General features: G+C 38.2%; 1 protein-coding gene across 7 annotated transcripts in view; it reads right to left on the bottom strand.

Annotated features, from left to right (window-relative positions):
• The window catches only part of ADK (adenosine kinase), a 260,222-nt gene that overhangs the window by 4,811 nt on the left and 229,352 nt on the right, over nucleotides 1-26,059 (bottom strand). For 5 of the 7 annotated variants that reach the window (XM_065746525.1, XM_065746522.1, XM_065746519.1 and 2 more), the window contains one exon: nucleotides 12,640-12,726. In XM_065746525.1, coding sequence (XP_065602597.1) covers nucleotides 12,640-12,726 — 87 coding nt within the window. Of the gene's footprint in view, nucleotides 1-848; nucleotides 2,575-9,111; nucleotides 9,413-12,639; nucleotides 12,727-26,059 lie in introns of those variants that run through there. The other 2 variants (XM_065746524.1, XM_065746521.1) reach the window with 2 other exon arrangements.

Here is a 26,059-nt window from a genome sequence, read left to right as displayed (position 1 = left end):
GAAGAAACAAGTTCATTTCCTTGCGGCCAGCATAGCAGACATTTCAGGGGCAATTTCACTGAAATGTGATTTCTCTGCAAGTTTTGTTTCCCAATTATCAGTGGTAATTCTGAACGAACGCCTAGTGCTACTGCAGTTGGATGGAAACGTAGGAGTCCAATAGCTGTTTTTTTAAAACAGTTCTGGTCTGCCTCAGTAATGGTTTAACAACACTTAAAAACAGATCATATTGAAGCCAAATGTTTCATTTCAAATTGTACACTTGACAATTAATTTTAATGACTGTTAATTACTAATGCTGGCTGGAAATCTGTTTATAGCCTCTGACACTCAGATTCCCTACCATTAGTCTTTCTGCAGTCTCTTTCGCAGTTCCAAACTTTATGAAATGCTCAAGAAAATATTAATGTAGAGAAAAAAGTAGGAAAAATGCAAAGGTCAAATGCATTAATTATAAACAATCACAAGCTGACCCTAAGTTAGAGCCCATCAAAGAAAGTTTGCTATGTGACGTTCCTAGATAATCCTCTCCTTCCAGGTGAACCCTGAAGGACCCAACATGCTCCACTTTAGCCCAGCCATTCACCTGCAGAACAGCACTGGATCATTAGCAACAGAGCCGACTCCTCTTTCTTGTGTTTAAAGTTTCTACAGCTGAATCTGTGAATGACCTTTTTAAGATGGTGCTATCTCACTGCAGAGGGCAGCTGCAAGCACCTTTCTACACTCTTGTTTGTGTACAGCATTTATCACAGTTGCTTGAGTGCTCTTCTCTTTTTAAGTGATCCCAGCAGCTTTCCGGGCCATCGGCGTGGGAACATGCAGTTTTCAAGAAACATTACTTTGGTAATTTCAAGTCTTGTAGCTTACATGACTGGGGGCTGCTTTTTTGTTGTTTCTTTTTTTGGATGTCTCTTAGTGCTTTTGGAGTGAGTTAATGTTGTGGGGTACCATGAGTCTGGTCAGATGAAATGAGGTGGTTAGCAATGCTGGTGCCAAGAGCCAACCAGCCAGCCTAGATTTTGTAAAAGATGTTGGCATCAGACGATTCCGCAATGTAGTCACTGAACGCCCGTACATCAACATGCTGAGGTTTCTCCTTTTTTAATTTTGTGGCAGATGGTGGATATTACAGCCAAGAACTGTGGTAAGGCAGAGGCGCTGCCCATTGCTATTGAAACAAATGCTGGCAATTTTAAATGGAAGTGTTTTTGATAAAGGGTGGGATTTGGCTCCTGTTTTCACGTCATTTGGCACTGCGGTCTGAACCTTCAGACTTAGGATATAGAAGACAAATGGAAGCATCTTCAAGTATATGATACTTCTTTCAATCTTCACACACCTAAGTTCTCTCCTGATACAGTGGAAAATGTATTCCACATATGTACATTCATGCTATTAAATTCAAATGTATTTATGTACAAACAAGTGCACAAAGTAAAGCATCTTTCCCTCCCTTTTTAAATGAGATGGCTCTATGCTTCTACAGAACCGCATCGCCAGGCTAATTACAGCAGAGTGAAGAAAGGTTACCAACCCTTTCAGAAAAGCAGTCATTTAAGATGTATATCTAACAAGTGGCAACCTTGAAATCTCGCTCTCGCTGAAATGAACATTAGGGAAGCCTTCCTGAGTATACCATGGGAGGAAAGTTTTAATAAAAACTAATTAAACTACAAAAATCCCAAGTGGTTAACTGATTTTAGGGGCTAAATTTCTGGCAATTCTAATTATCCTCTTGTGGCTTCACTTAGTGTTTCACAACCATGACAGATGACAATGAAAAGCTGCAGTTAAATTCATCCTCCCTGACACCATGCTAAGCACTGGCTTCTCCCTCTCCAAGTAAAATCAATACCATGTTTGAGTAAACACGTTTACAGCTTTATTAGGATGTCTCGCTTGTTCTGTAACAGCTACTTGAAGCTGTGGTAACAAATCGACTCAACTCAGTTAAACCTAGAGAGCTGAGTAAGAGGCTCATCGATAAGGTTGTTATAAAAATAAACTGCAGGGGATCAGAAAGCTGGAACAAATAGCCTGGTAAATGTCAATATTTTTACTTCCAGAGAATGACAAAACCATGAGATCACGAATAAAATGTTTTGGAAGTCTATATCTACTCTATTTATAAAATGGCCACATGCTAAATCGAGGATGCGCTTCACTGTCTGTGTACTTCACTTACACAAACATTTTCATATCACCAACATGAATATCAAAGCAAATGTTCGTTCAAGAAAAGCAGACAGTATTGTTGCTGCTGCCTCTATCCTTCTTGATTTCTTTATATTTATTGATGGATATATTTTGAGTGCATTCAGTTCCTGTCAGGACCACTCAGATGGATTCATGGTTTCCTTACTCTGAGTTCACATGATCATTTATGGACACATGCAAATAATGCAACTTTGCATCTACTGGAAGGCTGGGTGTAAGGGAAAGGAGTGCTTTCATATCACTTTAGCAGCCATTTCAGGACTGGAGAAGAGGTGTTGTATACACAAAACAAAAAAAGATCCCAGATCCTAATGTTTTAAAGCATTACATGTGGAAAAAATCAATGCAAAATTCCTGAAGAAAAAAAAAAAAGTAACAATCAAAAAATGAAATAAAACTCCACTATATCCCTGTTGCTCCATTAGGAATAAATTACTCAAAGTTGAACATTTTTGTTGCACTTCATATGATTGCTACTGTTGGACTTCTGGGCCAGCTCACAGCAGGATGTACAGTAAGGTGCAATCGTACTTCCAGGGCCTGTGGAGATGCCTGGTCCCATCAGAGACTGTATCAGAGGAAAATTTATTGTTTCTCTGATGTCTTTGTGCAAGTAAGAGTGACCGTATCTCTACAGCAGTTTGGTCCTGAAGGCTGTGCAAAGGATGGAGAAAACTTAGATCCCCCTACTGAGAGTGATGGAAGTTTTCCCACTGACTTCAACTTCTCAGCATAAGCTTTGACTGAGTAATTCTAATATTCATGGAAGGACAACTCATAGACAGAGGAGAGGAGGAAGGGTTTGATAGCGTGACACCTTTCACATGAACCATCCTCCACGGGCTCCACTTGTGCAATTGTGTAGCATATAACTTCTATTAAAAGTCCCCTGTGCATCTCACCGTCCAGGAGCAGAATTGTTTAATTTTACAATATGCTCCAAGAAAGAAGCGATGGTGGAAACTGATATAACAAAGTTACAACTTCTGATGGTCCTGTTCTTCATTTTTAAGCCCAAAAGATAAACCCTGGCAACGTTAACTTCTGGATCAGAAACTGGTGGCTTTGGGCTTGTCTCCAACAGCCAGGATTAGGGGTAAAATATGTGATAAAACAAAACAAAAAACAAATCCCCCAAGCTTGCAAAGAACAATACAAGATGCTGCACATGCCAAATCATAATGCAGGTATTTTCATTGGAAATGCCTAAGCATCTAAGAAAACAAACAAACAAGCAAAAAAAAACCCACCCAATTTTCTAGGCTGATATTTCTCTTTACTTTTCCTAGAAGCTTCTCCTAGAAAGTTTCCTGGAAGTGTTCTTCAAAAACTGAAATCCTGCTTAGCCATTTTTGAGATGTAAGAGTGAAATACACTTTTTTTTTTTTTCATTAATACCTCAGAACTAATATATTTCTGAGCTTCAGGACAGATTCTCAATATTGTCAATGAAAAGTGCAGATTACTACATCTACAGCTCAAGATAAAAGAGAAAATGTCACTAATTCAACATAGGAGTAATGAAGCCCTAAGCAAAACAAAACGGAATTATTAATCTCTATTTAGTTTTTAACATTGTTTGGGAGCACGATGCTTCTGTCACATGTTCACGTACAGAAATGGTGATGTGAATGTAACCTCATGGCTGAGATCTGCATGCACAAAAACTAGAAATTTTAAGCTGTGTTTGCAGAGCAACATAAGCCAGTAAGGTTTTACTTGCAGGTATACATCCACACCATGCCGCCAAGCAGTGTGAAAGGGATCAGAAAGCAACTACCAATGCAGTGGGAATGACTTGGCAGTGAGGCAGCCTATGAATTTTTTTATTTTTGTGGGCTGAAAGCCTACCACAGCATCATATTCACATGCTTCCTATTCTACAGGATGTCACTTAGTAACTTTTGTCCATTTAAATATCTATTGCAGCCCTGGATTGATGCTTTTCATTCCATAGAGTAAGAGATCAGTGTCAAACAAACCTGGATGCACTGCTACAACCACTGCTTTCAACCCGGACCATGTTTGTTAATCTTTTTATTGCCAGCTTGCAACATTCCCACCTCAAGTATGAGCCCATCTCAGTGTGGGGAAAGTGAACAGACAATGGGAGAAGTTACTATGCTATTAGATAATAGAAGAAGCCACAGTGCAATAGAAGAGAATGAACATATCACTAGCCAACACCACACCTTGAGAAGTGCCTTTCTGATCATCCTGTCAGTCTCTGTAGCACCAAACCAATTCAGATCAGATGAGAAAAAGATAACATATTTCAGTGTATTTTTATATTTTGTTGTATTTCCTGCAAATATAGCATCAGCTTAATCTGACACATCGTTTCTTAGGGGACTGCATCCTGCCCTGATTCCCAGGGGAATGTTCTTGATGATCCAATCTGACTAGTGCCTCTGTCTCTACTCAGAACATATTAAAATAACACAAAAACATTACCAACAGTCTGAATGCAAGGCAATAATAACTCATTAAAGTAATTTCTAACCTTCCACATGAGCATTTTATTTATTATTACACGATTTTCTAACACTTGACACATTAGCGTAAAACAAAATGTTATAAGGATAGGGATAGCAGGCACGACAAAATATTTTATATGGTGATCATTTGCTTTGAGGTGTTAAGTCAATTTGTCAAAAATTGGAACTTCAGAGTTGGCTTTGAAAATCTATTTCTAACGTGGTGGATTTGTTTTGAAAATGTACACAGCCTATTCAGTGCTTGCTTATCACAAAGCCTTCCAGAACGTCTCTGAATTTGTGGTGAAGGAAATTAGGCCTTTTAAAACCCCAAATATTAATCACCTTGCTGCATAGTGAGACCCCCTTAACACTGGTGATGTAGCTGACAGGAAAAGAGACACGGCAGCTAGATGGACCAGGTCCTCTGCAGTTTAGTGAGAAAGTTCCAAGGGTTTATTTCCTCTCACTGATCCTTTTAAAAGGATCTCTCACTTCTACATTTTACTGAAAAAAAATATCAGCAAACATATTAAGATTTTGCCTTACAGTAATGCTGCTCCATATTTTTCTGGACTGCCTTAGTATTGTATAGATAAAAATGGGAATTACCATATGTAGGTTACTGTGTTTTGATAAAAAATAAGTATGCAATAAACTTACTAAGCTGAACGTTAGAAATCTGCAGAATGGCAGCAATTAGAGAAACCTTAAGTGGACTGGATCACAACTACACTGGGACAACAATTATTACCAGTTTCATCTATAATGCCAACACGGAAGAGTGTATTACTTTCAAAGAAATAACTCTGAATGGAATTAGTAAAAGTTAAGTATGAAATTAAACAGAAAAGAGGAATATTTCTTGTTCCTCCTGAGTGCTGAGTGACATTCATTTTTCCGTTCAAGTTTTTGTTCAAGTTGTTGCAATTCAACCTGTGGCAAATATTTAAATTGTGCCAGAATAAATGCTGAAAGTAATAGCAACCTGATCAACAGTATTGATCAGAATAATGAAGTGCCTCTAGCTGAGGCTGAACAAAGTCAGCCAGGAAAATGTAATCTGGTCATCTTCCAGTTTGTCAAAGATCAGTTACAGAGATAACATGGCCACCTAATAGCCTAGGTTCAGATGTGACATTTGTCTGAGAGAAATAAGGATGCCACCAGAACACACAGGCAGTAAGTCGTGAACGCAATGTCAAGATTTCCCCTAGCAAGCAGAGATTGATGCCCTATCTGCAGCTCAGCTATCATGTATGCTGTTTATAAAACAGGAGTATTAAAGTTGGGCAAAATGGGCTGTCAGTCAAAATGCTGATGACATTAAGAAGGTATTTTTATTTCAAAGCTTCATATCTCATCAGCCATGATCTCTGTAACAACAGGATTGCTCAGAGGCAATTAGCCACCCATGTTGTATAAATGAAGACTAACAGAGTGCTGATTTCTGCTAAAACATTTATCTTTACTTCAAAGAAAAGACAAAACATCTCAAAAGTATCCCCTCGTCTCTTTGCTCATGAAGATAAATGTTATAGCAGAAATAAACCACAAGTTACATGTACATGCATATTTAATTGCAATCACACACACACAAAAAAAAAAAAAAAGGAGCTGGCAAATAAAATAATAAAATTGCATCCCATGGCTCTGGAGCTCTCTGAGTACAGTAGTCAACATCAGTGACATTTTATCCACTGTATTTCTACATATCAAATGTGATTAAAAGTGATGACAACTTCCTAAAGTATCTCAAATGTACAAAAACCCCTATACAAATTAAAGACCACTACAAGTGGATTAAGTAGCTACTCATATCATCCTCCTGTTGTTCATTAAAGAACAACTCCTAGTTCCTTGAGCTCCTATTACAACCAATCTAAAACATTTTGGGGGTGCTGAGTGTTAGAGGGGAGGCAGCACTTAGAACAGAGATTCATACAGAGATAAAAAGTCAACGAGCAAGAGGAGTATTTCATCTGCTATGTTTCTGGTAAAAACAGATTCTTCCACGGTCTTAGACAGTCCTATAAATCCATTAAGAGCTTGCTTTTTAATACAGTCACAAGCTTACCCATAATTTAGTATTCTGACAAACCACTCCAATCACCTGTCTCTGCTGACTGCATTATCAGATCTTTTTGTCATGTTTAGCACTCCTGGTATAGCCATATAGCATCCATGAGAATGTTTCCCATTTCTCACACACATGCACATGTCACTATCCGCACAATTCTTTACTTGAAATACATAAGAGACTCATTAAACAAAGCCATGAACGAAGCCCATCTTTGCTCTATATCAGATTTATTGTGAGAAGATGGAACTCCCATTGTATCAGCTTCATTTTTTAATTTAGTCAGCTTCTGCTCTTTAACCAATACAGCCCACAGAGGATGACTGAGGGTGGACTTTCAGAGAAGCAGGAAATGGCACCTGGGTCCTCAATTCCTCTAGGTTTAGAAGTCTTGGAATCACAGCACAAGTGGGGCTGGAAGGAACACCTGGAGGTCACCGGTTCCAGCCCATGGCTTAAAGCAGAGCCAGTTCAGATCACGATAAATGCCATCAAGATTATTTTTTTATTTCAAATATTCTAGGATTGCTTCCATAAATGATGGATTCTGTGGAATTACAAAAGCAGATTTCATTATCTCTCCATTTTTATCAATATTTTCTGGAAAACAGAAACTAACCTTTTTTAGAAAAGGTTTTTTGAATCAAACTTAGAAGGCGAGTAATGATGAGCTATTATTTTGCACACTGTTTATTCTTTACAAGTCTATATTTACATTTTCTGGCATGGCATTTTTATAAACATATGTATGTATTTATATATTCAAAGATTGTTTCCCTTTAAGGATAATATTTTAGCATTTCAATAGTGTAGAAATATATCACATATTACTTAACTCTGAAATTAAAGCTGGCTGCCACTTTATAGACAATCATTAGCTTTTACCTCACAAAAGCAAACTAAATCTGGAACTATGTGATGATCTTTAGGCAAACTCAGAGGAGTCCAGGGTCTTTATCTAATTTGTAAAGGCACTTAGATTAAGATGGACAAATATTGTTCAGGATTAACTTCATATTAAAGATGAGGGAATGATTTAATTTAGCCAGATTGGTGATAGAAACATAAATGAATATCTCTGCTAAGGCTTCCAAAGAGAAGATGAGGATGCCACGAGGCACACTTGCTCAAAAATGCATACAGAAGGAGATAAGTCCTCTTCTGTTGCTCTCCCTGCCTAATTTCAGAGTCGTTTTCTGATAGCTGAAACAGAAGATGGCCAACTCATCAGCATCAGACTAGGTTTCACAAAGGAGAGAAAACTGCCACTTCTGCATGTGCTCCGGAAAAAATTCTCAATGTGGATTTCAAACTACAGATAACAGCTCTATGACATTCCTCTATACATGAACGCTGTCAATGGGATTTTTAAATGACAAGTGGTTTGAGCTGTTTACTCAGTGTTAACACAGGCAGAGGCAAACTGTTATTGGCTTGTATTTGGCACCTTATAATGCTTGATGAAGAGCTCCTTATATCTTGGGATTTCTTCTCCTTGAGAACGGTATAGTATCTTTATAGATAGATAAGTAATATACACTTACTGCGATCATTCTGTCACTGCTTCATTACATCACTTGAGAATGATTTGTGGTTACACTTCCTACTCTAGCACTTTTCATGCAGTATAAAACTAAATCATAGCAGATTACCAAGTCAATATTTCTATTGGCAGAACCTGAAAAAAACATTGATTTAAACCTTCTATTCATTTATTATGAATTCTCCATTCAATTCTTCTTAGTGGCAGAGATTCTGCAGGGAACATTGACAGAAACTATCAGAAAAGATTCTATTGCTGCTTTCATTGGATACAGTGGCAATGACAAAGAGGAGTCCCAACAGAAGGCAGACCTTACTAAGGCTAAAGAGAGCAGGAAGGCATAAGGGAAAGCGTAAGATGGCAAAACTGTATTTCAATCTGTTTGCTGCCATTAAATATGCTTTGATTAACATTGCTGCAGAAGTTCAAAATGGGGCTGACTAGCAATAAATAAATGATAATTTAACGAATAGCAGAATGTTGCACAAACTCTACAAAATAAGGCCGTAATTCCATTAGGAGGACTCTTGTGTCATAAGCCATGGCAGCAAAGCTCAAGTGATTTGTCAATGTCCTCAGAACCCAGAGGTGGACTTGCAACTTTAATTTACGGGTTCCTCAGAGACCTATAACTGAAAAATCTGCGGCACCCCTGAAATTCACAGGAGGTGCTGAGATGCTACAAAGTAAATCATTGCTTAAACTTCTAAAACGTAGCAGCGTTGTTGGAAAGCAATAAAGGTAGCACTCTGTTAGCACTGTTTAGAGAAGTATTTTTAGCACAAAGGTACCCGCAGCAGTTTTAAAACCCGATTTCTCATGCATGCACTGCACCAGCCTGAATGGCAAATGACTTGAAGCCTGCAGTAAGAGGCGAGAATCTCAGAGATATTCCTGATGCCAGCTTAATAAAATCACATTTCAACTGAAGAATGTGGTTTATTTTTTGTTGCTAGCATTCGGAGTGAGATCACACCCCTTGGAGGCCAGCAGCTTCGAGTACCAAACTGATAAATCAACTCACAAGTGCCCAGAAACTTTGTGTCTTTTTCATGAGTTGAGGTTTAATGACTGTCAGGAGATAGATAGGTTCTAGGGAAAAAAAATAATCAAAACACATCAGATATATTCTTTTCCACTCACACAGAGAATACATGAGGGGTGACTAGCCAAGATGGCATAATTGTTGAGATGAAATTTCCTTACAGTCTGCGAGTTACACCTCTGGAGGTGAGGGCCTCAGTGAAAAACCTTCCAAAATACAAGGAAGTCTAACAAACCTGACCTCTTAATGTAAAATAAATCTGGCTTGATGGGGTTAATTCTCATTATATCCCACATTTCCCTCTCAGGCAAGACATTCTGCTCCAACGAAACCACCTTTCATTATGTTAACATACCTGCCACCAGCCACGAAACTCTTGTTCTCTACGGCTTGAATAAAGGACTAAAGGTTTGGGAGAGTATGGTATAACAACCAGTGCATTTGTGAATTAAGAGATGAACACTGAAACACTTTACTGCAAGGATAACAAAATCAAAATATGATATGTACTGTTGCCTAGGTAGTAACAGTTTGATAAAAACCTCAATCAAAGACAGAAACTAGGAGAACACTGAAGAAAACATAGCCTTCCTGTTATAAAAGTTCTATCAGGACAATACATCTGGCTCAACGCAAGAATCAACAGAAGATACACACATTAGGTAGTATTGTCCACATTACTGTGTAGGGTTTTCTTTAAAGAGACAATAAAGAACTTTTCCTGCTGCAAGTACATCCTTTGAAAACACATGAAAAGTGTGATACAGAAAAAATACAGACATTCCCCCCAAATGAAACACAGACCAAATCAAAGCCTACGCAGTATCCCATTTCCTACATATGGGAAGGAAAATGAAATGACTCCATGAAGGAGGAGACCACAGTATATAAGACTGGAGTCAGCTGTGTATCCAGACTGTTATGACTCCCAAATCTTCCATCTGGTCTAAACTCAGGAAAATCTGTTCTCTAAGGAGAATAAATGACCAATTTATTATTTATGTGATGACAGAGGAGAACTCAGAACCTAATGGAAGAACTGTATTTTAAAGCTCACACTGGTTTCTGAGTCATAGCAGAATGAAATACAGTGAAAGAAGAACCTAAGCTCACACACCGATGCTCGGGTACATCTAACTGCAGTGAGGTTCCAGACAGACTTGAAACTGTTGAGACAATTCTCATTCCAGAGGTGAAAGTAGCTGTGGTCCTCCCTAACCTGGAGAGGTGAGTGGGAGAATGGAATAATGCCATGCTACACTGCACTCAGTGCTATTGTAGGGGAACTAAGGAAAAGAAAGTTATGTCCAGAAATGGTAATAGAGGACCTTTGTCATCATTCCTCCATACACTGAAGGTTGCTGCTGTATCAAGATATGTTACCTCATTAGTTTTAGGATGGCAAAAGGAAGTTGATCTTTTAAAGAGTTATCCTCTTTCCTTTCTTCCCATTCAAATGTAACATTATCCACACTGCTACTCTTCAAACTGCTGAAATCCACTGCTGGACAATTGGTGAAAGAAATCTCACAACTGAGTCAAACCTTGCCTGATAGGGCATGCCTGAACTCTTTACCCTGCTGACGGAAGGCAGCAGTTGGAATGGGATCTGGTTTGCCTTATATCAAACACTCCATTTAGTATATTCTGAACAATTACTGAAGCCAGTGTTTATAGCCCTCACACCAGCTGTGGAAGTACCAAGTAAAAGGATATAATTTAAAGAAGAATGGTTTTGAGAGACCAGGCATTTCTTAAAGCCTAATTAGTTGTAATTCTCTTCCTGCAGCTAAATCACGGAAGAACAAAGGTAGGACTATTAAAAAAACATAAAAGTCCTGATCTCCATACAATGCCTAAAATCTGAAGAACTCAGAATAAATACAATCTGAGATAAATGTGGCAGACGTGAAAAGCTGCTTCCTGCTGAGGCAAAGCTTGGCTGATGTCTACTGCACTGCTCACCTGGGCACTACCCGATGTTATTTTATTTTCAGGAACTGAAAACAAAATGGGCAAGATCTTCTCTTTTTTCATGACAAGAACAGCAGCTTATCAGCACAGCTGATACACAGAGCACACGTATATAAGGATAAGCACTTGAAGACCTTATTTATGGTAACAGTCACTGTTACTCACTGGTTCAAATTTAGTCTTTTTTTCTTTTTCCTGTCAGTTAGGAACAACAGAGAGTGATAAGTGTGCACTAAAAGGTGCATGAATAACATGACCTAAAGTGTTTTCCTTTATTTCTGCCCTTTTTGATTCACAAAAGCACCAAGGCAAATGAGTACCAGCATTCCTACTTACAGCCGAATTTAGGCACATACTGAAAGTTTGTCACAGGTTTAAGTGATGCACTGAGTAGGGATGGAACTATTCACATGTTTAAGACTCAGCTTATTTTTAACACTTTCTTGAAGTGGGATGCAATTCTGAAGCTTTAATTTGGGTAACACACTGCTTGTTATGCCCTGGATAGCTACAGGATTGAGCTCTGGATTTCTCTTTATAAAGAAAACGTAATGTTTCCAGTAAATTAGTAACTAATAGATCTCCTTAGAGACACTATGTCCTGGACATCAGAGCCTTCAGGATGCAATAGTGCATCACAGAATTAGATGTATGAAGGGTACAACGAATGACAGAACTTTTGGATTAGATTGGTTTTTGGCTTATATTGAATCATTTTTAAAAACAGGCACAGACATAACATCCTCTTTTTTCTTTAGAGCTTGTGCCAAAAAAAATAGTAAGTTTGCAAATGGATATTAAGCAATGCCAGATATTTTCTGGGTTTGTTTTTACATATTAACCCTTTGTGTTCTTTCCTGATGTCCAAATAATTGTATTAGAAACAGATGTTCTACCAAAATTGACATGATCAGAAGATACTACTCTCATTTATTAACATACTGTTTAATATTCACTACAACCTGTTTTAAAGAACAACAATGTGTTAACATTTAAGCCAGGAGGGATTTCTGTATACTATATAGTACTTGATGCAGCTTGTTTATGCAACAGTCTGACAGATACAATTAATCTCATGAAAATGAACAGAATATACCATAACAGCATATTGTCTTTAAAGTAGTAGAACACATTTTCCCCTTAAAAATCAGAACTTAATTAAATCACTTAACTTCAGGATGCAGAGAAAAGCTTTAAAATTCTAAGGGACGGTTACATGAAAAAATGGCAGATTTTATAGAGAAAGAGCAATAGGAAGAGCAATAGGATAATCTCTAAGTGGGAGTGAAGTGAGAAATACCTCCAACAAATGCATCTCCAGCCCCATTGGTATCCACGATTTCACTCTGGTCACTCACTAGCACAGGGAAAGTAGTTACTTCATTTTCTATAATGGAAAGAGAGAATAAAAATCAGTTAATTGCAAATATGACTTAGAAAAGCAAAACAAACAGTGAAATTAAAACAATTCAAAACTGGTGTTCTTACTGTTAGCACAATAATTTGGATAAAAACAGATTTGGTTTATAATAATAATTTGCATTGCAGTGTTAACTGCACAGGGACATGGAAGTAAATTTGATTAAGCTACTTGTTGTGGACATTTTCATTAATTACTTTCAGCTCCATACCTTCTCTTTATCTCCCATTATTAAGGATAAAAGAACTGAATCAGGAGGGGCAATATAAAACACATGGGCATATGGAAAAGACTAAGAAAAGCCCACCCTGCCAGAACCAGTGCTTCCTATTAGCTGCAGAGAGGTGATGTGGCTTTGAGAATAGCCTGTCCAAGCCTCCAAAAGTTCCATAGAAATGGCTGCACTGAGAAAAGCAAAATATAAGTGAAACAGTAAAATGTAGAGCTAGCGTATAACCGAGTGCTCTCGAATGACATCTTTCAAGAAAACACATACATGTAAGAAGCTTTGCAACTATCCATCTATCTAGATTTGGTTTCAAGAATTCAATTTTATTCTTCCTTACCATTTGTTTTTTAAAAAGTATTTCCATCTCTGCAGCTCCCTGCCCTCTACTGGCACTCGTTAAACCTATTGCAATAGGTAGATACTCAGCATCCTCACCTCAATTCACTGCCACACCACAGTTCAACGTAATTACACCACTTAGGTACGATAACTTTAAGAGTTCGAGGGTTATAAATTTAATATACGCCACTAATTAATCAGCTATGGCTTTCCAGGTGGTAATGTCATAATGACGTGATAAAAATATAATTACCACCTTGTCACAATACCTTGTTAAAGTGTAAATTACCCCTGTAACAGAGCCAATGGAAGTTCTGCCTCTGGTAGTCAGTATGCATTAAACTGTCTCAGAGCAAACAGATTGTCCTTTGGAAGACAGCAGGAATTAAAGAAAGGGGAGGGGGAAGAAAAGCCTGTCAACCAGTGAAAATGAAAACCATCAGAGCTGTCCTCCTCTAATATTTTGTAAAAAATATAGAAATAAAGCAGGAAATAGATCCTCCAGCAGCTATAAGCTGGAGATGGGTAGCTTCCTCGCTGTCCAGCAACATAGCAGAGCATAAAAATCACTCCCACGCTGATGCATACAGTAGCAAACAAGGAAACCTAGTTTGGGAAGCACATAAAGAATTCAGTCTCAAATCAGGCAAGTCTGTGTGTGCTGCAGAGGTACCAGAAGGATCTCGGTTTCTGTGAAATGCAGTGTATCAGCTCTACTGCTCCTCACCATCTGCTACGAGCGAACCAGGCAGATATAATGATGCTGCCTCCAGAGGGAACTGTTGGCTGGCCCACCAGGAGGGGAGGGGAGAGAGCATTAGCAACAGCCATCCATGAGAGGCAAAGGAAAAAGGGTAATGGAAAACATAAACGGAATATTCCAATTAAAGAACTCTCTCTAGCCTATTAAGAAATCTATTTAGAAACCAACTTCGATGCTGTGTTGTACTCCTAAGATAGCCTTCAAGAGTAATGATTTTTAGTAATTTTAACAGGATTCATTTGAATTGGAAATCAAGAAAGTGAGGTCTTATAGTAAACGCTGCCAGAGGAGCAGAGTGTATTCATCCATTTCATAAGAAATATATGATATATATGATCTGCTCTGGATAATGCTGAAACAATGAACAAAGTGATAAATCTGTGGAAGACACATTGTAATAAGGTAAACTGCTTGGGCACACACAGATGTTCTACATTAAATACACAGCAGACACTTGCATATGCATACAAATGTATGTGTTTGGGCACAGAGAGTGAATAATGCACAGGCATTGTATTTGGAATGCTGTAAATGGGGCTTGGCATCATACAAGACTCTCTGCTAAAAGTTCACATCATCATCTTTCTCCTTTCTTTCCTCCTTTGTCTTAATTCCTTCCCTACACTCCTAGCACATTCAGGTAAGTACTGCACTGAGCTCTTATTCTATTCCTTCTCCTGCAAGGACATAATTGCAAGGAACTGAATTAGACTAAAAACCCAAAATACATCTGTTGATGTGAAAGTCATCATTTTTTTCTGACTTCTGTTTGCAATCTATACCTGAACCATACATTCCATCTCCTTTTTCTATGACATTACACACTTTCAAGAGAGGCAATAAACTCATACTTTGAAGTACTGAAGTCTCAGAAGCAGCTGACATGGCTTCAGAGAACACAATACATTATAAAGATATCTACACACACCGTACATATCCCATAAAGTAAACTAGCTTTCTTTAACCATATGAGATCTTCTGCTAGCATACGGTCTACTACACTCAAAAATGGTTAATACAGTGAAAGATAGAACAAAATAATACTGAGGTTTTTTTCCTTGCTTACAAAAACAAAAACCCAAAGGTACTGAGAACTAAGGTTGCTGTTAATTTACCCTGCAATGTCTGTGTAACAGGACAAAAATAGCTAACAGCTCTCACTGATCTGTGTCTTGCAACTGCCAGGCACAACAGGGTGAATGAAGATGAAGCACAAATTGCCATTCTGAATATCCTTGCTTTTGTGACTTTAATGTTACTTTAAGTTCCTTTTCATATGAGATCTATTATTTTGTACAACTCTCAAATCCATCACAGTGAAGAGAGAGAGACACCTCAGCTGAGCGCACTGGTCATCAGTGGCCTTGCGTCTCTAAGTCAGTTCCGATTTCATTTATCATTTTGAAAGCTTACGAAATAAAGAGTAATTACATAAGTGTTTTGAAATCCAAGTGCTGTTCCTCTGGGCATAAAATCCAGTGTTCTATTTTTAAGCAGCAAATAACTTCTGTGGTAAACACACTCAGATACAACACATTCCAGTTCGGCATCATTTGCTGGAATTGAGAATCAAGAGTGCAAACTGGAAAAAAACAATGGTGTGTACAAAAAGGGAAGTTCTAGTAACAAGCATTAATAAAATTTTAAATCTTAGATTCAGCTGCCTCAGTGGTCACCATGGAGGAGATCAACTGCTTTGGAATGATACTGAAAGAATCAAACATGAATGTACTGATTTCATAGGCTGAAGACACTATCCGTTGATAGGGAATCAGCTCATTGGTAAATGTTGTCACTGGAAATGTGTTGTACTGTGTACCTAAAGATGGGAAATCTATTTCTGTTTTCCTCAGGCAAAAATATGCACTAGCATATCTAGCTTTAGTTATTTCTTTAGGTAAGAGTCTGGGGAGGTAACAATTGTGGAACAATATTAACTGAACTTACGCTGTTCCTCCCATTCTAGCTGAACACAAACCTTGTCTGTGATGTTAACGCCAACAATCGAACTCTGATGATAGCTGCAAATATTCCAGGTCTGTTTTTAAACCAAGTTAGAATCACAGACTACACATCTACTCTTAGTACAGTAATAAACACCAGCAAGCAATCATTACATCCAATTAGGCTGAGTACTTTCTTTAACTGGGTCATTTACCAGTCTCTCTTGCTCTTAAAAGTAGATTAAATGTGTAAACTTACATTTAATTACCTGTAACAGAACACTTACAGGCAACATGTTAGAGTGCCCTTAAGTTTGTATGAAAATAAAATAAAAGGAAGAAGGGAATCCTAAAATATATACAAAAATGACTAGCTACTTCCTCAAATAAGCTTTTGATCCCTGGGCTGATGTTGGTAGTACAGATGCTTACAAGATGGAGACAAAATCATTTTTCTTTTGTAAGCTTCAACTTGTACAAGAAAAAAAAAAATAAAGGAACAACTGTGAAACAGAATTCTGTCCCATCTCCTTCCCACCCCCATCCTCTCTCATTTTCTTTAGATCAGGGGCCAAAAGCAGATATAAAGAAAGGGAAAAAAAAAAAAAAGACAGGAAGAACTTAACAGAATGTAGAAACCTAAGCTCAAAACCTATAAATGTCTCTGGACAGCTATAAGGTAAGAAGTAATGAGAAAAGTATTTGGAACAAACCCATATCAGCCTGGCTGATACCGAGCTGTTACCTCTTTGCAGAAGATGAAATCAGAAGCCTGATGGCTCTAAGCCTCTGTACCTTCTTCAGCACATTAATGAATCTCTTAAAACCAGCAGTGTAACATTTTCTCCTTTTCTACCTACAGTAGGAACTACTGCTGTTGCTGTGTTTCACAAAGAGATACCACACATCTCTTTCACAAAGAGATGCCGTAATTTTCCCACCTCTGTCAGCACAGCACTGCCCACAGCTGCAAGGCAGCATGGACTGAGGTGCTGGGCACTGTGTGCCCAGTTAGAAATCTTTATGACTTCCAGTGGTAATGTATTTCAAATCTGGCAGTGTTGATTCAACCTGTCACTTCAAGGCAACAGACCGAGATCCTGCATTTTCAGGCTGGGACCTTCAGATAGCTGTACTGTATGAGCACTACAGCCCCCCGGCACTCTTTGTGTGCATGTTAAGTTTGCCTTGCTTCCCATGCCAGCAGCTCCCTCTTCTCCATCTATTTATGTGCATTGTTCTGCCTCTGAAGGGCTTGTCAGAAAAATAAGGAATTTATTTGTGTAAGTCAATGGAGTCAAATAGTATAACAAGCAAGATGTAAGTCAGCCACAAGCTTTCACATTTTCTAATCAAATATTGTAACAATGCACAACAAATGATGCTGTATTCTAACAAATTCAATACATAGCCAAGAAAACTTTATTACAACGAATAGTGAAGAAGTTATGCCTTTATAGGTATAATGAACAATGTGAGTCAAAACAAGTCATAGAGTAGTCATCATCTACAATGTATTTATATGCCTACGGTATAATAAAATTAATACAAATACGAATTTATTTCCATAATAAAACACCCAAATAGAGCAATTAGGCTACAATTCTTGCAGCTTGCTAGGCAAAAGTAAGTACATATAGTTATGCTGGCCAAGATGCAAACACCTGTCCCTTAGAGGCAACTTATTTACAGTAGAAACAGAGAGGGAATATGATGCCAAAGGTTTTGGAGGTTCTGTGACTCTACTCATGGTCATAATAAGGAGTACCGAGGGGAAACAACAGTGTGCAGACCCCACTTCCCCTCTCTCTGAAGAGGTTAAGTTAATCCAAGATATTAATTGAGACTTGTCTTGTACTTATAGCTCTGCCCAGACATATGCACTGCTCCATTATCTCGTCAACAGCATTTTTATTCCGATGCCATATTTGTAGCATATGTGTGATTCATAAGATTAGAGTTAATAGAGAAATAAGGCTCCTCCAGAGGAACTCATCCATATTAGCTATTAGAAATGACGTAAAATTAAAGAATATTCCTGCACTTATTGCATACTCACTGAAACTAAGTGTACCTTGGTCTGTCCTCCTGGCAGTTCAGTGCCACTCCTCTGAAACACCTTGTGATTTACTCCAGCATATGACCCGACTCAGAATTCTCTGTCTCTTACAACTGCTAAAGAAGTAACAGCATAACTAATGACTCACCAATAGCTTTTACAGGCCCAAATGTGTTTTGTTTACTTTATGGAAGGTGTGGGAGTTACTCAGCCTTTTTTATTGTCTGTACAATCACTGCCCATGACAGGAGTTGAAGTTCTGCTTTATTTCTCACATGGAATAACTCTTTGTTTGTTCAGGTAAGCAGAACACTATGGCTGTGTGCGGAAGATGGAGAAATGAGTGGAGGTCAACAGAAAACACCACAGTTCTGTTTCACATGGGAGCTAATCTTAAATAAATAAATAAATGCATACTTACATATATGGAAAAACTTCCCTAAAGAACAAGCCGCTGAATTTTTCTGGCATGTGTCACAATGTTTAAAGTTTAGGATGGCAATGAACTCTGTTGAGGAAGCCTTTCCGAGCACACATGAGCTTTGCCATTTGCCCGCTAGGCACAGATTTTAGAGTGAGATGAAACTGCGCCCACTGAGCTGCCAGAAAATGCGCTCCTCTGGCTCGGCGGCTGCGGGGGACATAAGGTAGGGCTCAGAGCTGAAGCGCTTCCTGGAATCTCTGCACCAGGAGAAGGGGGCGAAGACTCGGGAAAGGCAAAGAGGATGAAGGTATGGACGCCAAAATTAAGAAAAGGCTCACCATATAAAAAGCTCAGGTCAAAAACAGTACTGAAGAAAGAAGAGGGAGGTTACAATAAAGGAAAGCAGTGATGAGGCTAACTCCCCAGTAAAGTACAGCGTGGCATAAACACATGCTGGCCTTAGATATAACCAAACATAGAGCTCTGCTTCAGCCCTGCAAGTCCTACATGACTTGGTTTGATCAGTGCACATAATTCTTCATCATTAAAAGTAAGAAAACCAGACTAAACCAGGCCCCATATACTACTTTTTGAGCCACATATAGCAGTTGGAAAACAAACAAATCTCTATTTCTATCCATTAACAGGAAGCTCAAGAAATACAAACAATGGCCGGAATTTCAGTTTTCAGTGTCTATCTTACAGTATATCACATATGTACACTCAAGTTACATGACCCATGTTCTAGCTCACAGGAGCTCTTAAACCGTCTGAAACTCGGCTACTTGGGCTGTACAAAACCAAAGTATCTTTCAGTTAGGAAAGCAGACCATGCACTGCACTTACTCTTTGCCCTGACCCACACACTAACAAGAATGCACAATGACTGTACTCCATTCCATGACATTCTAGACATACACGTGAAAACACTGCACAGCTGGACCATCAGAACACTCCTGTGGGAGAATTTTCATACAAATATTGATCTATTGCCCAGTCAAATCAATCTCAACCCAAAAGCTTATCAGGCCGTTGGCTAAAACAAGGAGAAAAACACATTATAATCTGGTTTTGAGAAAGTCAACTGCTGCATTATGCTTTACATTACTTACACGTTAAGCATATTGCCCCGATGCGGCAAACACACCTGTCAAAACTTGCAAGCTTTCTTAGCGATACCTCAGTTTCACAGTGGTGAACACAGAAATCACATCATTTAAATAAATGCCATGTTACATGACAGCTTTGTTTATGCTACATGATAATCTGAGAAGCACGGGTCGTCAGTGGAGGCAGAAATGGGCCCAAGGCATTTCTCTTTTACTTGAGCATCAGTAAGACTGAAAAGAGAAGGAGTGAGCATTAGGTCACCACAGAGCAGTTCTGAAGGAGCTTTTTCTTCTGGGTGAATTTATATTTAGTTTCATAAATAGAATCAGTCCATCAAAATGAAAGAGTCTTCCTTAGAAACATTACTATAAATAAGTTAATATATAAACACATTTCTCCTTTTTATTTTTTTTAATGAACTAGATGCTAGCTGGAGATTGCTGAGGTAGACGTCACAAAAAATTCAGAAATTTAAACTGCTTTGGAATACTCAAATAACACGTAGAAATTTTAATTTTTCAGCCTTTTAACTTGGAGCTCAGATCTAGAATTTTTTCCCAGTCTTTTTTTTTTTTCTTCTCATGCTATATTTCTAAATTCTCTATGGCCTTTAATTAAGATCTCTCTAGGCTACTTATTTACTTTTGAAGAATGGAACTTGCTTACTAAATGAATTTTCTCAGGCTTTGCAGGATTTACTTCCATTATAAGATGCCACTGCAATGTAGGCTGAGATTCGTTCTAACCTCAGTGGGGGAATATGCTGCTCTTAAAAACACCAGCAAAAAATAGAGTGACACCACTGACTTTAAAAGAAGTCATGCAATTCTAGAAAGGAAGTTTCCCCCCAAATGAAAAAGTCATTTCCCCCCCTCTTTGCTAGCTGGATGCCCCTGTGTTCTGTGCATGCAGGCTGGGAGCGGTGCTGTCCTCCTGCAGCGCTCACCTCCTGCCCTGCCCTGCCTCCCTCTCGGCAGCCAGCCCTAACCTGACCCTGAAGAACTGAACCCCATTTGTCTTTATCTTCAAATTTTAACCTATTTTAATTTCAGTACTCATTTCCTGGGCCATTGGATACCACAACTCCACATGCTCTCATCTAGCTCAGTGCAGTGGCTGCCCAGGAGCTGACATACATTTGCAGAATGAACATCTAACATGCTATGCTTTGTTTCACTAAGCATCTGTTTTGAGTGAGCACACAAAGACCACTTTATCATTTCTGTATTCTACCATTCAAATCAAGCTTGATTTTTTTCAAGTGTTTAATTTGTCAAGAATTTTTCAAGAAGCAGGAAATTCAAAAACAATTTTTACATTTTTCATCTTTATTTTCAGCCAAATACAAAAGCGACACTGATAAAGGCTATAAACCCTAACCTATGCCTCATCGTGTGTAAGAGGTTGAAAGAAAATTGCATTAGCACTTTACTAACTACAGTGTTAACTGCTCTCAGATGAATTCTCATATTTTTTGTGGTAATTCACAATGTGCGATAGATAGTACGATCTAATAATTTTTGGCCAACTTGCTATTGATAAATAATGCAAGTATTAGGTTATAAAATTTTTTACAATTAAGTGACTAAGAAAGCTGTTTATTGCCTTCCATTATGCCCTCTGTTAATAAGATCGTTGTTGCAGATGTTCATGTATGCTGCATTGATGTTTAATGGTGCATGATGCTCTAGGTGGTTCCCATAACCTTGCTTTGTCTACAATGAGCTGACTCAATTGATATGATAATAGAGAAAAGAGGTCTGAAACAAGCTGGGCTGTACTGGCACAATTTGCATAACCTTTAAATTTGCCATCACTTGGTAGCCAACTGCTCCTAAAATTCTTACTTGGTTGTCAGCTCCGACAATATACTGTACAAACTGCATTCAGCAATTGGATGGGTGAGGAAGAAAGAGCGTGCATGCACACTTTATTGCACTTCCATATTCTATCAGGAAATGTACTTATTATCAAATTTAGAAAGCCAACAATTTGGAATAGAGTTCTGCAGTTTCATTCATGATCAATTGCTGTTAGCCACAAAGCATGGCCTGGCATCTTTTCAGGTTCCCAGTACAATATCACAGTGTCAGATTACAAGGGATATAAATATTTGTTTCCACGGACTCCTCTCTGATTTAGTTTTGACTGCAGGAATCAGGATGGATTACAGGGGGCCAGGGGGGTCCAGGGTAGCAGATGACAGCAAATAAAATCAAAAGGAGTCACCTACTAACCTCCAAATCTGGTTTCTGACAACTGTCTGTACTCTTTTTAAAGAAACGTTATTATTAAGTCATTTTGTAGGTAAAGCCAAAACCTAATAACATAAAAATCATTCAAGTTTGCTATATTTACTAAATCTGCTGTCTGTATGCACTTTAAGTTGGGTCTGCTTATTTTACTGGCCTTTTGTACTCATAATAAACAAAACAAGGTGGAAGTAAGCTGGAGCCTGCTTTGATTCAAATAGGATCAACTACGTAAAATTTATTTTTGTGGTATTGAAGGCTTATGTCTAAACTGCCACTTCATAACCCATGTTACTCCTAGCTGTGTCAAGGCCAGATCCCTGGTATACGAGTAATGTTTTACTTTTCAGATATGGGATTTAAACCATTCCCATTTCACTTTACCTGTAAAAGTTACTGTGGAAATAACTGAGCCAGACTGACCATTTGACTTTCATACAATTAACCATTTTGAAGAATTCCAGTGTACTCACGCTCTTCCTGGCCCCAGATTTAGCACCGAATGTTTTGTTGCCTTACACAAACTGTATCCTAAATCCCCAAAGTCAGGAGAAGCAGGAGTCAATGATCCCTCCCCTTTGTCCACTTTTCCCACTGGCCAGCATCTCTGCTCTGTTTCTCCTTGAAGAACAGAATCTGTCTTCTATTCAGCCATCTATTTACCACAACTTCTATTTCCTGAGACTGAATGCTACAGCAGAGAAACTTCTAATCAAAAGGTCAATTCCTACAGTTAATTTCCTTCCAGGGTCACCATACGTACCCATATTTTACTCTCCTTCCACTCTGCGGAATTATTTTACAGTGACTATTTGAGCTGGTGAAGATTAGAGGCTTGAAAACATAAGTTCCATCATTTAAGGCAAAAGCATGCCATGGATAGCTACAATTTAAACTTTTCTACAATGTTCATTCAACTGTAATCACAAGATTGGAAACAAAATCTCTAAATTAAAGATGATAGGCTATCAGAGTCTGTAGGGCACCTTCTGAGTGGAGATTCTGCTGCTGAAACTCCTCTGTGATGATTTGCTATGAAGTGAACTGCTGCCTAACAAAAAAAAAAAAAAAAAAAAAAAAGGCAAAAACTACCAAAACAATAGAAAAAAAGATCTTCTACAGAAAATATTCTGTCTGTCTGTCAACGGTCAAAGGGTCCAGTTTTTTATACACCTCATTTGTAACAGACAGCAAAGAAGATTCCTTAAGGTAAAATGTGTTATAAAATCTCTTGGCAAACATACAGTTCTTTTTTTGTATAACCTCTAGGTAGACTACAAAAATTGAATCAAGAGACTACAGACAAGGTACAACACACAAAAAGACACATGGGTCCATAAAACCATTTATATTCATGAGTGTTTTAAGTTCTCCATGGCCATAATCAATATCCAATGAAGTTAATGAGATCTTTCCATTGATTTCAGAAAACACCAGGCTGAGCCTCAGAGACAATAATATCATATTCTCTGCAAGCATTGCAGCTGATAACACATACTTTGATAAGTTACTAGCTTCCCATTTGGATTTTCAGCAAAAGATATGCTATCTCATTACAAACTCATGTTGCAAAATGAGCAATATAATTTTATAAAATTCAAAATGGAGTATTTAATAACTTTAATTTAGGAGCAGTCAGGGCCATGCTAGTTGCCTGTGATGTTATGGTCAATACGAGATCCATAAATAAGACAATTGTTCTTTGTTTATGAAGGAAATGAAAATAGCCTTAATGTGTAGTTTTCCCAAAAGGTTGAGGTTTTGTTTTCTTTAGAGTCCCCACAAAGCAGTGTTTTAAACTCTTATGTCTCCTAACACATCTAAGCCCATCCAACAGATTTAATCACTGATAAGTAGAGTTATAAGTTCAAACTGGCCTTGACCTTGGGCAGTATGACATTATCTGAAAACCATTAATGGTCTGAAACTAAAGGAAAGGCTCATTAATAAAAGCAAAACTGTACAGAGGTTAAAAAAAAAAAGGAAGTTTTATTAAAAGTATTGATCATGACCTAGGGCACTATAGACATTGATCTTCCCACATTTCCACAGGAAAAAAAAAAGTTAAGCCAACAAATTATTGATCTATTATGAAACCTGCTGAACAAGGTATACATTTAATCTCTTAGCATGAGAAAAATAATCACATCAAATCAAGGTAAAGAGAAAAGATACTTCTTAAGAACTACTGACAGTTGAATGAATGGCAACAAACTTACTTTTGGACTGATTACATAAAATAGTCACTCTATTAGTACGATTTTAACCCAAGCGCCAGGAGAGGAGAAGCCTATGCACTGCAATCCCTTAAACCACGGGTTTCAGATTTCAGTGCATGAAACCACATGTTTTAAAGGAGAAATGGGTAGCATACAAGACAGGATATTGCAGCAACACAGAATGTGCGTATGGAAAAGGAAAATTCTGAACTTGAAAAAAAGTTGAACTTGGAAGTTTATAGAATGATTATTATGGTGCTACTGTAGTTCTAGATTTTCTTAACACTGTTGCTGCAAAAACAGTGGCTGAAACAAACAGAAGTCACCAGAATTTCATACTCAGTGCCCGAGGTGTCCTTTTTAGAAAACAGGGGATAACCTCAACAATGTTTTATCAATTACATGTCCACCAAGAAGCATAAACTCAGTTTGGAAGGCTGTCATTAGATCCTGTGTTTCCTAGGTGTCAAATGACTGGTTTTGCAGTCTCACCCTTCTTTTAGTACATTTCTGTGATACAACAGTTGGTTTTCAAAATATAAAATGCTAAAAAGGCCTTTTTTGTTGTTGTTTATAAAATACTCATAGCTGTCTCTTTATTCTTTGCTCTTTGATTAGCAGACATAATTCTACAGTATTACCAACTGATGCTGAAGTAACTTTCCTTCCAGCCTGGGAACTAGTCTTTGTTGCCAGATGGAAGTTAAAAATAAAGCATGAATTTGAGAGAGGCTCTGCAGTAATTGAATCCAGCACGGTTTGCAGGTACTGTAGAGTCTTCCTGTCTTGTTTTCTACTGCATTTTCTGAGCTCTGTGTACCCAAGCTGGCACTAGTACTCAGTAGTACCCATGTAAGTCCTGCTTTGATGTTAATTGTGTCTGCCTGTTACAGACAGTATCTCCAAACTATGTGTAGTGCTTCCAAGAGGAGCTCTTCAGTGTCCTGCACATCCCCTTCTTGGGTTACATTCAAACTCACTTAGGGTAGGTAAAACCAAAAGTTGAGTGTGAAGGATTGCAAAAAAATCCCACACTACTGGGCTACAAAATCATTTGCCAATCTTTATTAAGATGTCGCACTTATGAAAAAAAAATATCCGGCTTTAAATACACAATGATGGGCTCTAAACCACCTGTTACGATGCTATAAAGAAGAAGTTACAACATGAAAACAGCAGCCAGTAGAGCAAATAAAATGTGAGGAACTATTATGAGAGGAATGAAAAAAGAACAAAGGAGAGAAAAAAATTACATCACTTTGCAAACTTCTCAGGCGTGTCAAACATTCTAGTGCCCCCCCATAATGTGTATAACAGAACTGAGAAAAGATGTAGGGAAGGGTAGTAATGGTGTCACAATTACAGAACAAGCAAACAAAATAGGAAGGGAGTCCGGCAGAGAAGACTGGTAAAGGAGAATCAAGCAAGAATTCTGCAATGTTTGTTGTATTTGTAATGACTACTGACTGCCCGCTGCAATGCAAGAAGAGGGAGATAGCCAGTAATGCTCTTAAGTGGCTGAATCCAAACAGTTTTTACAAGCACCCACTACTGCACATGCAGATACTAGGTTAGATGGACCTTTGGACTAACTCAGTCCTGCTTCCCTTTTCCACTCCCCAGGATCACATAAACTGCCGTTACACAACCAGTGTATTAACAGTTACATCTCCAAGAATTCCTTCTAGACTTATGGTACAAAAACTGACTTCCTAGATCTACATATCTATAACTGAGAAATAAATATAGAAATTTTCCTGCGTAAGAAGAAATACTGACAACTCCTAAGGCATAGGATAGGGAAACGCATACTTTTCACAGCTGAAAGACGTAACTTTTTATTGGAATGCCAGCATGTAAATTAATTGTAGCACCTGAAATTCAGGCTAAGTTTAACAAAAGGTACACTTGTGCCTTGAAAATTTCTTACTGTTAGTGGTTATACATGAAATGGGCATTTCC

The sequence above is a fragment of the Cyrtonyx montezumae genome, unplaced genomic scaffold (genome assembly GCF_038088225.1).
Source record: "Cyrtonyx montezumae isolate F1298 unplaced genomic scaffold, pur_monq_1.0 scaffold_4, whole genome shotgun sequence".
Lineage (NCBI taxonomy): Eukaryota > Metazoa > Chordata > Aves > Galliformes > Odontophoridae > Cyrtonyx > Cyrtonyx montezumae.
The sequence above is the reverse complement of the archived record's forward strand: the minus strand, read 5'-3'. Positions and strand labels throughout refer to the sequence as shown.